The sequence below is a fragment of the Myxocyprinus asiaticus genome, chromosome 50 (genome assembly GCF_019703515.2).
Source record: "Myxocyprinus asiaticus isolate MX2 ecotype Aquarium Trade chromosome 50, UBuf_Myxa_2, whole genome shotgun sequence".
In the NCBI taxonomy this organism is placed as follows: Eukaryota; Metazoa; Chordata; class Actinopteri; order Cypriniformes; family Catostomidae; genus Myxocyprinus; species Myxocyprinus asiaticus.
In genome coordinates this window covers 23,963,169-23,978,579 of record NC_059393.1, presented here as the reverse complement: position 1 = coordinate 23,978,579, position 15,411 = coordinate 23,963,169, and the positions used below count along the sequence as shown (strand labels likewise).

Sequence of the window (15,411 nt, the reverse complement as noted above, 5' to 3'; positions counted from 1 at the left end):
TATGTAAACCCATTTCACAGAGGAAGACTTTGTGATGATTTCATATAACTTCCTGTTGGTCTACTGTAATGGTTCTCAAACTGTGGGACAATGCTGGACTGCCCCCACGTGGTATGTAACAAGAGTCTGGAAAATTACAATCCTATAATTTTTCTTTTTCTTTTTAAAGTGTACAGGCCTACAGTTTATTTAAATAGTTCTCCATGTTTTGACTATCTTTGACTATCTCCATGGTGTTAACTATCTGTCTGTCTGTCCATCCATCTGTCTGTCTATTTATCAGTCTATCTGTACATTGTCAATTTATGTGTCCGTCTGTCTATCTATTTATCTGTATGTCTGTCTACATTGTCTATCTATCTGTGTCTATCTAACAATTTTTCTGTCTACGTTGTCTGTCTGCCTGTCTGTCTGTCTGTCTAACAAATTGTCTGCCTGTATGTCTGCATTATCTGACTGTCTATCTGTCTGTCTGTCTATATTATCTATCTGTCTCTCTATTTATCTCTCTGTCTGTCTCTTTATGTGTCTGTCTGTCTATTTTTCTGTCTGTCTACAATATATATCTGTCTGTCTATTTATCTGTCTGTCTGTCTGTCTATTTATCTGTATGTCTGTCTACATTATCTATCTGTCTATTTATGTGTCTGACTGTTTATTTATTTGTCTGTCTGTCTGTCTATATTATCTATCTGTCTGTCTATTTATGTGTCTATTTATCTGTCTATCTGTCTATATTATCTATCTGTCTGTCTATATTATCTATCTGTCTGTCTATTTATCTCTCTGTCTGTCTATTTATCTGTCTGTCTACAATATATCTGACTGTCTATTTATGTGTCTGTCTGTCTGTCTATTTATCTGTATGTCTGTCTACAGTGTCTGTATGTCTGTCTACATTATCTGTCTGTCTATTTATGTGTCTGTCTGTTTATTTATTTGTCTCTCTGTCTGTCTATTTATCTGTCTGTCTACAATATATATCTGTCTGTCTATTTATGTGTCTGTCTGTTTATTTATTTGTCTCTCTGTCTGTCTGTCTATTTATCTGTCTGTCTACAATATATATCTGTCTGTCTATTTATCTGTATGTCTGTCTACATTATCTATCTGTCTATTTATGTGTCTGTCTGTTTATTTATGTGTCTGTCTGTTTATTTATTTGTCTCTCTGTCTGTCTGTCTATTTATCTGTCTGTCTACAATATATATCTGTCTGTCTATTTATGTGTCTGTCTGTCTGTCTATTTATCTGTATGTCTGTCTACAGTGTCTGTATGTCTGTCTACATTATCTATCTGTCTATTTATGTGTCTGTCTGTTTATTTATTTGTCTGTCTGTCTGTCTATATTATCTATCTGTCTGTCTCTTTATGTGTCTGTCTATTTATCTCTCTGTCTGTCTATTTATCTGTCTGTCTACAATATATATCTGACTATTTATGTGTCTGTCTGTCTGTCTATTTATCTGTATGTCTGTCTACAGTGTCTGTATGTCTGTCTACATTATCTCTCTGTCTATTTATGTGTCTGTCTGTTTATTTATTTGTCTGTCTGTCTGTCTATTTATCTCTCTGTCTGTCTGTCTATCTATCTGTCTGTCTACAATATATATATATGTCTGTCTATTTATGTGTCTGTCTGTTTATTTATTTGTCTGTCTGTCTGTCTGTCTATATTATCTATCTGTCTGTCTATTTATGTGTCTGTCTATTTATCTGTCTGTCTGTCTATATTATCTATCTGTCTGTCTATTTATGTGTCTGTCTGTCTACATTATCTGTCTGTCTATTTATCTGTCTGTCTATCTGTCTCTCTACATAGTCTATCTGTCTACAATGTCTGTCTGACTGTCTGTCTATCTCTCTACATTCTCAATCTGTCTGTCTGTCTATCTAACAATTTGTCTGTCTACATTTTCTGTCTGTCTATTTGTTTATCTGTCTGTTTGTCTATCTGTCTCTCGACATGGTCTATCTGTCTACAATGTCTGTCTGTCTATCTAACAATTTGTCTGCCTGTCTACATTGTCTGTCTGTCTGTCTGTCTATCTGTTTGTCTTTTTGTCTATCCATCTACATTGTCTTTCTGTCTATTTGTCTGTCTGTTGGTCTGTCTACATTGTTTATATGTCTGTCTATTAATCTATCTGTTCGTCTACATTGTCTGTCTGTCTTTCAGTCTGTCTACAGTGTCTATCTATCTGTCTGTCTGATCTATCTATCATCTCATCTTCTTTTGGGGAGCAGCTCACACCTGACTCATAGAAACAGTGGCAGAGGGTTCCCTGGCAGAACCTGTTTTTACTTCACAAATTTGATCAGTTCTTGAAAGACTGAAATTTCTCTCACATCAAGCAGTTATCTTTCCATCTTTCAGTTTAATTCTAAGCCTTTATTGGTGGTTATCATCACTGAACTCACCTGCAGGTTTAGCTCTCCACTTCCATGTGAATGTTTATCAAGAGGGAGGAAATTATTGTTTGGGGCTGGGCCAAATTACAACTGCCGCCTGTTTCTAGCCAATCAGGTGCCGTATGAGAACTATAAGTTGTGTTGCTGTTTTGTTGTATGAAGCACTACAGTTTCTTTATCCCTTGTGGTTTCTTCAGTGCAACCTTGGACCAGTGATTGTGTAAGTCACTTAAAATTCTGTATGTTAATATCAACTAATAATGAACAATACTTTTTACAGCATTTAGTAATCTTAGTTATTATTAATTATAAGTTGCTATTGGCCATTGTTAGTTCATACTGAATTAACTCATGTTAACACACACTACTTTTCATGTTACAAAATGCATCAGTATGTAGAAATGAACATAGTACGATATTAATAAATACTGTAAAGGTGTTGTTAATTTTTGCTAATGTTAATAACTGTTTTAATGTATGCAATTCATGTATTTTCTGAAGTTTTACTGTTAAATCTTGTTCTTGGTTTCCTTAAATACTTCTTAATTTAACACATTTTTAAGAGTTGTTTGAAAAGTGTTTAAAATGCATCTCGAATGCAAGCAAGATTCTTGTATTTCAGGATTTGACTTGATGTTTTGCTACAGTGTTGTTTTGGTATTAGGGACAGTAAAAGATTCAAGATTATTTTCTTAGAAACAAATAGCAGGTAATCATTCCACATCTCAGACACACCCACAGACGAGTATCAGGTTTAGGCTAATGTATAAGGGTCAAGCTTTCCCTTATCCCTTAAACTTGTCTCTGCATGTGCTTTGTTGATGTAGGAAGAGAGTGGAATCTGAAACATTTATTTCCAATTGTCATGGATTAACCAAAGACACATTAATGTCCAGGGTAAATACTTGATGGTGATGGGGGTAGTGCTGTCATGCCCATGATGAACTGATGTAAAAGTGCAGCTTGAGGTCAGAGGCTGTTTTGCAGGTTTGAAGTGTGCAGAAATGAACAGAGCTCCATTCAAGTCTGGAACTAATTACTGCTGCATTTCTGAGTGTCATAAAAAACAATAATAAAAATACTCTGAGCACAAAATACCTCATGTACCAAAAGGATCCCAACACCAAATATGGTTGACGATTTTGAATTAGATTTAGCACTTTAAAAACCTCCATGTCAAATCTTTGTCCCCATTTGCCAAATTTAAAAGCATTTAGATTATGTTTGGCCATTAAAGAATTGAGAAGTTCTGTTCTGTTGATCTTTAAAACTCGTTTGCATAGTTCTGGTGTCTAAACAGGTTCTTCTACGTGTCAGTGGTTTCAAATGACCAGAGAAAAGCAATTCTCTAATGTAATTGATGACTGCTGAACAACATGTCGTGACAAAAGTAGGCAAGGCCAGAAAATGAAGGAAATACCACAGAAATTGCATTTAGAAATTAGTTGCACCTTCAAAATTTCCTGTATTTAACCTAGTACTTTGCAGAAGAACAATGTGAAATTGAGCTATAATTGAGCAATTAATTGAGCAATACACAACTTAGTCTATTTATATTACCACACCTCTTCTGCCATTACATTCCCTTGCATCTGTATATAACAGCATTTGTATATTGTGCATATATATATATACATATATATATATATATATATTGTCCTATTGTGTATTTCCATATATATATATATATACTTTATTTTCTATTCACTTTTATTTTTATTCTATTTTTTACTATTATTATCTCTCTCTTGTTGCTGTATTGTTTAAGCACTGGAAGCTTCTGTCACCAAGAAAAATTCCGTGTATTTGTGTAAGCGTACTTGGCAATAAAGCTCATTCTGAAGATGTGAATAGTACTGAAGATGCATTTACTATCAGTCTCTGTTGTTCAAATGCGGTGCATTTACGATATATATGCATTGGCTTGTCCACAAATGTTGCAGCGTATTTCTAAGAGAGACTCTTAACTGTAAATTTCATGTATCTCAGGCAAAATGAAGGTCGCTTCTTTCAACATTCAGAAATTTGGTAAAACAAAACTCTCTGATCCATTCGTGCTGAAAACCCTGGTTAAGGTGAGGCCATGTCCACACCTACAGAAAGCCATAAGACAAAGTAAAATGACTAAAGAAAGCAACTCACACCTTGTATTTTGTATCTTGTACTTTTTCCAGATAGTGTCACGTTATGACATCATTGTTATTCTTGAGGTGGTGGATTCCAGCGGAGATGCTGTGGATAAGTTTCTTGAAAAGCTCAATGGGTGAGTCAAGAAGGTGTTTTTTTTCCCATTGAAAAACGTGATTTAAGAACAAAGTGGTGACTATGTCTGACTCTTCTTTGACAGGTCTAACAAATCAAACCATTACACCAAAAAGATCAGCACACGCCTGGGACGAGGAAATTACAAGGAACAATTTATGTTCCTTTACAGGTAGCTGCGTAGTCAAAATGAAACCAAAGTTAACACTTTTTACTTCCTTAATGCATGTTTTTGAACACGTTATTCCACAACTTGTTATTCTGTCTTTCTATCTATAATCAAAATAACAAAAGGCTTGCTCCACCTCTGAAACGACTTCTCTTTTTGGTTGTCAATCCCTTTTGATCACTTTACACAATCAGTTAACTCTCATCGGATTAAATCAAGTCTCCCTTTAAATGTTTCTCATTGAATATCTTGTTTCACTCAGAAATACAGTAGTAAAATTGGTTGCATTGATTTTGAACAGATAATAACACCTGAAAATCAAGCTTGTTTTGCGTTTGACGGGCTCTATTGCTTTTTATTGAACTTTCATGGTCTGTATTTTAAATAAAAAGGGACAACCTGGTGGACTTGGTTGGGTCTTACCAATACGCAGACAATCAGCCTGGAGACGAGGATGCATTCGCCAGGGAACCCTACGTTCTGAGATTCAAATGTCATGGAACAGGTGCCGTGTAATATTCTGTTTTTATCTCAGTGTGTAACATAATGGGTGAAAAGAGACTCTTGACTTTGGTTCATTATTGCTAAGTGAAGAGTATGGGATGGGATGCTGGTCCTGGAGTTTCAGCAAGTCTTCTTGAGACTTGGTCAACCAACTTTGCTGGCTAAATTTTGCGGGTGAACAACATGGTTGTTCCACCAGCTGAAAAGCATCAAACCAGCCTGGACCAGTATGGGAACTTAACCACTTAATCACTAGCGTATGCACAAATGCATTCGCCCAAAATCTGTACTGTCTTGCTGTTAACCATCAAACTAGGCTACAAAATGGATATTGTAATGGCTGAAGCATTAATCTCAGGATTGACTCATATCTTATGAGGGTGTGTGTTTGGGCCGATGTTTAAAGATCAACTCTATTGTTCTGTGTCTTGACAGTTATGAAAGATTTGGTGCTCATACCTGTCCACACAAAGCCTGAGGATTCAGTAAAGGAACTGGATGAACTGTACGATGTGTTTGAAGATGTGAAGAAGAAATGGAAGACTGATGTAAGACATCACGGATAACTAGGGCGGGAATCAGTGGGGACCTGGCAATATGATATTATATCGTTGCAATTATATTGCGATTCTTTGGTGTAGTGTGATTGAAAACTGTGATATATTACGATCTTTACTCACCTGTTTCATCATCATTGAACTTAGGGTGCTTTGCGCAAGAAGCGCTACACTTTCTACTTCTTTATTGACATAGAAGTAGTATAGACCTTTTTCAAAATAGCACCATATTTGATTTGTTTATGGGAAGGAAAACGAGGCTGTGAGGGATACACTTACCATCTACAGTCTTCAATGGGATGCACTGTGTAAAGCTGTAGTAATCTATTAGATCACATCTCGTTTTTACACAACTCTTGTTTTCTGTAGTTTTTTGTCAACTGAAATTTCTTGGAAAGCTATGTTTTCCAATGTTTTGTCAGCGGAACAATCCAAAACACATTGACGAGACTTAAGTCTATCCCTTACGTTTCTTGTCATTCTCGTCAAAAATTAAAAATGGCACTACTGTCCTAAAAACGTAAGGGAGCGCAAACATCCCGAGTGGATATATCCCCCCAAAAATTTTACTAAAACTAATGCATACATTTGATTAGGTTGTTATAATCATTTAAATCTATTAGTCCTCACAACAAACACGTGCGATTTGTGTCTTTTTTAAGTAATCTGCCTACCAGACTATTACATTTTATTTACAAATGGCAGGCAGATAGTCCATCTCGAATGTCACCTGCTCTTCACAGAACATCATGATTTTGGGAGACTTCAATGCAGATGGCAGTTACGTGTCTAAAAAGGAAATGCAGAAAATCCGCATCCGGAGTGACAAAAACTTCCACTGGCTGATCGATGATGATGAAGACACAACGGCTAACACCAAAAACGATAATACTTATGACCGGTAAATTAATATTACAGAAACCCACTATCACATTAAAACAATGTTTTGTGGCCAAATTAAAGTTACAGTCTTAATAGTATAATGTTCAAAACAGGATTGTGGTGTATGGAGATGATATGTTGGACGCTGTTGTTCCAAATTCTGCAACACCGTTCAACTTCCAGAAGGCCTACAAAATAAAAGACGAGGATGTAAACACAAGCACTGTTCTTATACATATAGTTTACAGAATTGTATTTTTTTGGGCAGGACTGGCTCAGTGTATTAGTAAAGCACAAATCTGTCATCATACAGGCGCTGAAAGTGAGTGATCACTACCCAGTAGAGGTGGAACTCAAGCAACTGCAAAAACGCAAACGTAAATAGACACGTAAGTAGCAGCAAATCGACTAATACTGAAATCACAAAATGAAAGCTAAACAAACAATACCACAATACATTTCTTTGTTCAGGTTAAAGAAGATATTGGAACATTTGCAGATGTGCTGGACGTGTGCAGTGTGACATCGACTCCAAAGTCAATTTGGAGATCCAAACACACACAGTTGCCGCATTAAGCATTTGGACACTTAATTTCATTGCATAAATTACGAAATATAAAACAGTGGCATTTGCATACAAATTATGCATTGACTTTTAACCAACTGCTTCCTCACAGGTGTAGTTCATCACATTAACTATGGATACGTTTCAGAAAATGTAACAAACTTAAAGTCTCAATATTGTTTCTTCTACTTTTGTACCGTTTTCTCATTTCAAACCCAATATTTTCCAATCACACTTTTTGTTGGTTATTATATGCACAAAGACATTTTTACACGTGACTTGTATAACATGCCCAAATACTTTTTGGGGCTACTGTAGAGGGAAACATTGGAGAAGATTTCTGTAATTCAACTGTTTATTTACATGAGACAGGATATTGAAACTTGAAATGTTTGGACATTACATCTATTTTTGCTTTGAACTTAATGTCACAAGAATGTTTTATGTTTCAAGACATTAAATGATCTGAAATTGAAATCTACAGTCATTGCAAATTTTGTGTGTGAATATTCTCTTTACAATAGTCATATGAAGTTAAAAATATGTCATTTGATGTTGCCTCTATAGGCCTACATGAAGATTAGATAGTGGTTTGATCAGACGGTGTTCCCAGGCATGTTCAAAAACATGAATTTATTTCTTCCCAGACTTCTTGATTCCACCTCCAGCTATGGAAAAAACACACAAAAGAGAAACCGTTATTGATGAAAGAAACAATTAAAACTCATTTAGCCTCCAGAGCTAATTTTACTATATACAGAATGTTTTCTACATTTAGGATGAATAATGCCAGGATAAATGTGACTTTTACTTAAAGGTCCTTTTCCAGCAGCTTTAGCTTTCAGTTGTTCCATAGCTTTCTGCTCCTCTTTTTGTTTCTGTTTGAAGGCCAATTCTTCCTGTAGTTTATGGGATGAAAATAAAACACAGGGATTGGGTAGCTGCATTTAAAGAGGTACAGAAAGGAAATATAAAATACCAATTCAAAGTCTGGACACACATGACTAAATTTCTCTCATGATCTTAGTCTATGGGATATGTGAACCCCGTTATTCCGATCAGTTAGAAAGATTATAGCAATGCAAGTCAGAACAGTCTGAATGTCTGTGCCAAATTTGGTGGACATAACTTGAAAGCTGTAGGAGCTACAATTGATAATTTTGGTCTTGCTTTGTCAAGCCAACATAATGGTTAGGGATGTCCAAATTTGTGATCAGTTTATGCCCTGTAGTCCCTTTTTAATCTAAGGCAGTTTATTCATCCACAAACACACAGTGTTTATATACAGTAACGTGCTGCATTAACTCTGTTGGGTAAACTCTGTTGCCTGGGTAGCTCAGCGAGTATTGACACTAACTACCACCCCTGGAGTCGCGAGTTTGAATCCAGGGCGTGCCGAGTGACTCCAGCCAGGTCTCCTAAGCAACCAAATTGGCCCGGTTGCTAGAGAGAGTAGAGTCACATGGGGTAATCTCCTCGTGGTCGTGATTAGTGTTTCTCACTCTCGATGTGTGGTAAGTTGTGCGATGACCGCAGAGAGTAGCATGAGCCTCCACATGCTGCGAGTCTCCGCGGTGTCATGCACAACGAGTCACGTGATAAGATGCGTAGACTGACGGTCTCAGAAGTGGTGGCAACTGAGACTTGTCCTCCGCCACCCGGATGGAGGTAACCGTGCCACCACGAGGACCCACTAAGTAGTGGGAATTGGGCATGCCAAATTGGGGAGAAAAGGGAATAAAAATTTTTTTTTTTTAAAGTGGGTACTTTTTAACTCGCACTCAAGTAAATTTCTAAAGAAAAAAATGTACTTTTACATAAGTCAGCATAAAAGTAATCCATAAGACTCCAAGGGTTAAATCTATATAAGTAATAATAATAATTCTGTAATACGTGTTAAATGTAATGGAACATAGGGGAGTTAACGTCCATTATGTCATTTGTGAAAGTTGCGTTACTCACTACTCGAGCACTCTTTTAATTGGTTACTTTCTTACTCAAGTAATTATTTGCATTAGTACTTTTACTTCTACTTGAGTAATTATTTTTTAAAGTAATTGTGCTTTTACTTGAGTGCAATTTTTGGCTACTCTACCCACCTCTGTTTATATATATATATATATATATATATATATAAAAACACTTAAATGGGAAACTAGCTCTAAAATGTAACTTACATCATCCATATCTTTCGATTGCTTCTTAGGAGCTTTGAGTGGTTTCTTTTTGCCTCCTGCATGGAAGAACAAACAATTATTTAGTATTTCGGTACTATTGTAAAAACAAAAATAAATATTATGAATAATAAATTACTATATTTAATTATTCTATATTACAACAAATAGTGAATATGCATTTTAATTAAATGGATAGACAGCCTTTTAAAATATGAGCAAAATTACCCAGTAATATATCATTTAAGAATAATGCACAATGTAATTAATAAATTGAGTAAATGCATGAAGATGAAACCAGCAGTAGTATGAGCAAAATTAATTTATAAAGTCTAAAACTCTTTTAAAATTTAAATGACTTAAATGTTTATCTTAAATATGTGTTAACACGGACAAATCAATGAAGCATTGCTTAATTTCAACGATTATCTTGACGATATGTCGAGCACCGAACCGATCGGAAAAATCGAGGTTTTATTACGTACGAAATGCAACGTACTGAAACCGTCGTGTTCAATGTTTTTATTTTATTTTATTTTACCTTCTCTTCCAGACATGATGCTCTGACTGTTTAGCTGACGCTTTTCCCACGCTTTTAGGCCCCCCACCGTTTACCCGGATGTAGTATTCCAGTAATTTGCCTGATACATCAGTGGAGTTCGGTTGATGTTATGGAATTGGTTCGTTTAGGGAATCGGTTCGTTCAAGCAGATCAACTAAGTCATCGCACATCAGTGTTATTTTTAACTTGGATTGTGGCAGATGTAATGCTTATTATTTCATGTAAAACTCACAGTTTACTTTCAAACGAAGTTCTTACAGTCTATAGTGTAACGCTTTGTGAATCGGTTCAAATGAATCATTTAAAACAGAATCAGTTCAATAGAATGATTCGTTTGCGAATAGGACAACAGTTTGTGCCTGAGTGAAAAGCATTCATGCCGCACCGTGACATTTCAAGAAATTTGACAGAAATGTTACTTTATTGCGCAGTCTGTAAACATGGAAAATTACTGATTTGAACAGAAACGCGACAAGACGGAGAATCACTGGTATGTGTTTTGTTGGATTCCTGAAATGCATTGATAGAACACGTCATGAGGATTATTTACCAACATGATTCATTCACCGGCTCGAAAATTACTTTCATTTATGTATAATAATTCAAATCATTTAAGACTTGCTGTGTAATTCACCTGTAAAGGACAAACATGGTCACCATTATCTTTATTATTTTTGTATGATGTGTTTTGCGATTCTGACCCCTTGAAAAAAAAATAATGAAAATGGAATGGTTGAACCCATACAACTTTTATGTACCATGTAGTATGTTTTCTATATCTTGTAATTTTTGTGTAAATTTGTGTTGTATGAATTTTAACCTTGATATAATTAAGTCCAGGGGTGTAGATTCCAGGGTGGATGGGGGTAGGTAACCCCCCAATCATGGGCACCTGCAGGATTTCATCTGAGGGCATGCACAGAAATCTGCCTTGTACAGCCTTATATCTAGGGGAGTCGGGGGGGCATGCTCCGCCGGGCGATTTGTTTTTGCAAAAACAACACCAAAGCATTCAATTCTGGTGACTTTGAGAAAGCATTTTTTTTTCTTGAGTATGAGTAGCGTTCATGTAACTATTGGCTAAAGCATTTTTTCCAGTAACCGCTCAGAACAGACGTGTTCTCATGCTAAAAAAGCAAAACGCACCACAACGAATAGAGCAGAACGCAGGTGACTCGAGACGTGTTTGTTCTTTTTAACTTGACACGGCATCTAAAAATGCAGAGATCCTAAAAGCACAGTGAAACATGACGCGGTTGTCAAAAGACATCCATCTAGCGAATGTTTACATGGAAAACGATTGAAAAACTGTGTGAGTGGACGCAAAAACACATTCAGTTTGAACAGCCCCTTGTTCACATGACACAGCACTAGCTGAAGTTACCTCTCAAAGTTACCTCTCAAAAAGACAACATTTTGTCTCAGTTGACTGTAGGTAAATTTCCACTGTATTCAGCGCTGTTTGTTCTCTGAATTCGTAAATATCGTGATGCTGTTTTACCGTGCGAGAAACCGCTCCAAATGATTCCGTTAGAGAGCGGTCTGAACGAATTGCACTGCATCACCAATTGATTCAGTCAGATTTGCAAGCCCGTTTGGCCAATTCACTGAAAAGAACCAACTCAAAAGTCATCGCTAGTTCTTTTAAACTGCTACGGGACACACTTCATGATTGATGAAATATTCTGAGAGTAAATATTTCTCATGTCAGTCATGGCGCTCATGGTACACCCAGTGCGTACGGCTGTACAGCTGCAAGCGCCACTGCCCTCAATAATCAAAACAAGCAAGTACTACCACCCCTGGAGTTCGCTAGTTCGAATCCCAGGGCATACCGGGCAACCAAATTGGCCCGGTTGCTAGGGAGGTTAGAGTCACATGGGGTAACCTCCTCGTGATCGCTATAATGTGGTTCGTTCTCGGTGGGGCACGTGGTGAGCAGAGCGTGGTTGCCACGGTGGATGGCGTGAAGCCTCCACATGCGCTATTTCTCTGTGGCAACGCGCTCAACAAGCCACATGATAAGATGCGTGGGCTGACGGTCTCAGATGCGGAGGCAACTGGGATTCGTCCTCTGCCACCCAGACTGAGGCGAATCACTACGTGACCACGAGGACTTAAAAAGCACATTGGAAATTGGGCATTCCAAACTGGGAGAAAAAGGGAGACCCCCCCCCCCCCCAAAAAAAAACACAAGCAAGTAACCCCCCCCCCCAATATTTATTCTGGGACTGGGGCTGCCCATAATCCCACAAAGCCCATGTATTTATTTTGGAACACTTGCAGATTTGACGTGTGGCAGCTCCACATATGAGGGTCTTCAATGAAGTTCAGACGGAACACTGTATTTCCAAGCAGCTATGCCACATGTCTCTACCGGCACCAGGTGTCTGGCCCGGTCCAGTGGAACCTCCACAGAACTTACTGCACCCAGCAGCAGAGCCCAAAAGATGAGCAGAGTAAAATGACTGCTGTTAAAGAGCGTACAGCATCTGCGTTAACATATGCAGGAGAACTGGGGCGACAGTGGGGACGGAACTCTGTTAGAACCGCAACAGCGACCGTCAACTACTGGTGGGGGAAGTACGAGGAGTTTGTTGGACTTAATGAAGTCCGAGATGCTCAGTCCCAGGTCACTGAGGTAATGTATGGTAAATTACCAACAAAACATGTGCCTTTAGCTGATGTATACTTCATATCTCAGTATTATCTGAATTATGTTTTGCTGTTAGGGGGAGAAGGCCTTCATGATCGCCAGAGGAATCGTAAGAGAAGCTCACGGCAGTCTAGAAGCTCTGCAGGTTCGTCTGAAGGAAGTGAGGGACCGTCTTGACCGCGTGTCACGAGAGGAGGCACATTACCTGGAGTTAGCCACTCTGGAACACAAGTTGCTACAGGTGAAGTGGTACCCAAATTTGGTGGAGATCCAATGAATGCTGTAAGAGGAGTTTGATAAAGTAGGTTATCAATGAACTTCAAAATGGGGGACAAGTACTACTGGCCATGGTAAAACTGGTACCAATGTACTCGGCATCACCCAAAGAATCGTGACAATAAGCCGAATTTAAAAAAAGTTAGAAGTGTTTTTTACATTTTTGGTAAATTTCTTGACCACAAGGTGGTGCAGTCCCCAACATTTTTTGATATTGCATGTTTTTGTGAATTTTGCTTGGGCAAGCACCTCTCACACATTCTCTGGAAAATGTACAAATAAAGTTGAGTTTATAGTCCTACGTTCACGATTGACTTCTCAATCCACTGTCACATTAATCTGTTTTTGTTCACAGGAAGAACGACGTCTCAGAACGGCATATGAGAACGCAGAAGAAGCAGAGCGAGAGAAGTTTGCCCTCTTTTCCGCTGCTGTTCGCGAGAGCCATGAAAAAGAGAGGACCAGGGCAGAGCGCACCAAGAACTGGTCCATCATCGGCTCTGTGCTGGGCACTGTTATTGGTGTGATGGGCTCCACTTACGTCAACAGGGTGCGCTTGCAGGAACTTAAAAGCTTGTTGCTGGAGGCCCAGAAGGGACCAGTGAGTCTTCAAGAAGCTATCAAGATCCAAGCCAGCATGCACAAAACCCAACAAGATGAACTCGGCAACCTCATCGAATCACTCAGGGCGGCTGTTAAAGGCGGTGTAGAAGACGTTAAAGCGGTCAAGCCAGCATTCGCCCCGCCACGGACGCCAGCCTTCCCTGTAGTCCCACCTTCTACACCCAGTGTCTCAGAAGAAGCTATCAAAGAGATTCTACAACACAGCCAAAGAGCTCAAGGGCTCATTGAAGACCTTAAACCACAGCTGGAGCACCTGGAGGAGAATGTAGGGAAAGTTGAGACTGAGCTGCAAGCTGTGAAGATGTCCCTGCAGTCTCGTCCCGTGGAGAAACCAGTCATTCAAACCCGAGACACGAAGCTCTTAGTGTGTGATACTGAGATAGTCATCCAAGGCCTTGATGAAACAGAGAAAAGACTTGAGGCGCAGATTAACAAGACAAGTCTATACAATACAGTCCTGACATGTGCTGCATTTGCAGTGACCGTGCCAGTTTTGTTCGTAATGTTGAGAGGTTCTTGAAAAGTTATAATAAAGTGTGCACTTTCTGGGGCCATTTAATAGACTAGAGAATCTGAAATAGAAAATGTTATAACTTGTACAAATGTTGTCCAAGATTATTCAAACACTGTTATAAAAGATTAATTAAAATTGTCTCTACCAAGTATAATTGTTTTAATATTTTTTATGTTTAATTCTTAGTGAAGAACACTAAAATATAATAGATCTTAAACATTTGTCGCAAATTGGCCCCACCTAGAGGTTACGTTGTAGACATTTTAAAAAATAAATTTAAAAGTCCTTCACATAGCACCTAAATAGTCAAGTCATATATCAAATGAAAGCTCTCATTCTCAGGAAGGTGACTGTACAGTTTATTTTTTTAAGGCATGAAATGCAGACGGCTCTTTTCTGTGCTGACCACTTATCTGTAAGCCCCAAATAGCCCCAAACTTTATATCAAATCTTACCTTGGGTTGTTAGCTTTAAAATGAGTTAAAGAAATGACTTGTTTACTTGTTTGTTAGCTTGCTTGGGTGAATAATTCAATGTTGTGTCAAAAAAAATATGAAGTCTGGTACAAAAAGTATGAGAAACAAATCATCAGCAAAACAGGTTTTCATCTATAGAAGATGAAAGGTTACACATCATTGTAAAGCTCATTGATTCTCTGCTTTCCAACGACACCTAGATTGGGCTTCTAGATAACTCAGAAGCCAAGATATTCAACAAAACATTGTGAAAGCTCTCAGCACTTCAAAAAAGACTTTCTGTCTATTGGTGAGCGCTAAAATTTGTTAGAGCGCCACCTACATTTCAGATCAGTATAATGTGATGGAAGGTGATAGAGAAAAAAAAACCAATTCTAGTACTTCCTTCCATCCAGTGGAATAAAATAAGAGTTTTTGCTTGAAAATTGAGGACACAGAACTGAAATGGCATGCTTTTAAACTTTAGACGTTAAAGAACATATATATATATATATATATATATATATATATATATATATATATATATATATATATATATTTATTTTAAAAATGTCTGTCATAAAATTGTAAACATATACAATGCTATTTATTAATTATTTCAATCATTTCTTAAAATTTACACTCCTAAATTTACGGGCCCATTTCAAAAGCAGAACCAATGGCCGTTTAATTCGTAGTGATATACAGTGTTGGGTAAGTTACACTGAAAAAGTTATTAATTACTAACTACTAATTACATCTACAGTGTAATTACTGTACTAATTACTTGTCTGAAAA

At 37.6% G+C, this 15,411-nt stretch overlaps 1 protein-coding gene across 1 annotated transcript; it reads left to right on the top strand.

Moving 5' to 3' along the window:
- The first annotated feature begins 2,552 nt into the window (after positions 1–2,552).
- Positions 2,553–14,410, top strand: ccdc51 (coiled-coil domain containing 51). Its single transcript, XM_051694825.1, has 12 exons — positions 2,553–2,633; positions 4,403–4,488; positions 4,588–4,676; positions 4,761–4,847; positions 5,237–5,349; positions 5,784–5,896; positions 6,649–6,806; positions 6,901–6,997; positions 7,101–7,170; positions 12,404–12,729; positions 12,821–12,985; positions 13,376–14,410. The coding sequence occupies exons 2-12, from the start codon at positions 4,408–4,410 to the stop codon at positions 14,162–14,164; spliced, it is 2,088 nt and encodes a 695-aa protein (XP_051550785.1). The 5' UTR covers positions 2,553–2,633; positions 4,403–4,407; the 3' UTR covers positions 14,165–14,410.
- Positions 14,411–15,411: the final 1,001 nt, after the last annotated feature.

What these genes read in the sequence shown, in the direction of transcription:
- ccdc51 (XM_051694825.1), top strand. Translation starts at nt 4,408, where the DNA reads ATGAAGGTCGCTTCTTTCAACATTCAGAAATTTGGTAAAACAAAACTC. An exon ending in CTCAGTCCCAGGTCACTGAG is followed by an intron (nt 12,730 to 12,820) that starts GTAATGTATGGT and finishes TTTTGCTGTTAG; the next exon opens with GGGGAGAAGGCCTTCATGAT. An exon ending in TGGAACACAAGTTGCTACAG is followed by an intron (nt 12,986 to 13,375) that starts GTGAAGTGGTAC and finishes TTTTGTTCACAG; the next exon opens with GAAGAACGACGTCTCAGAAC.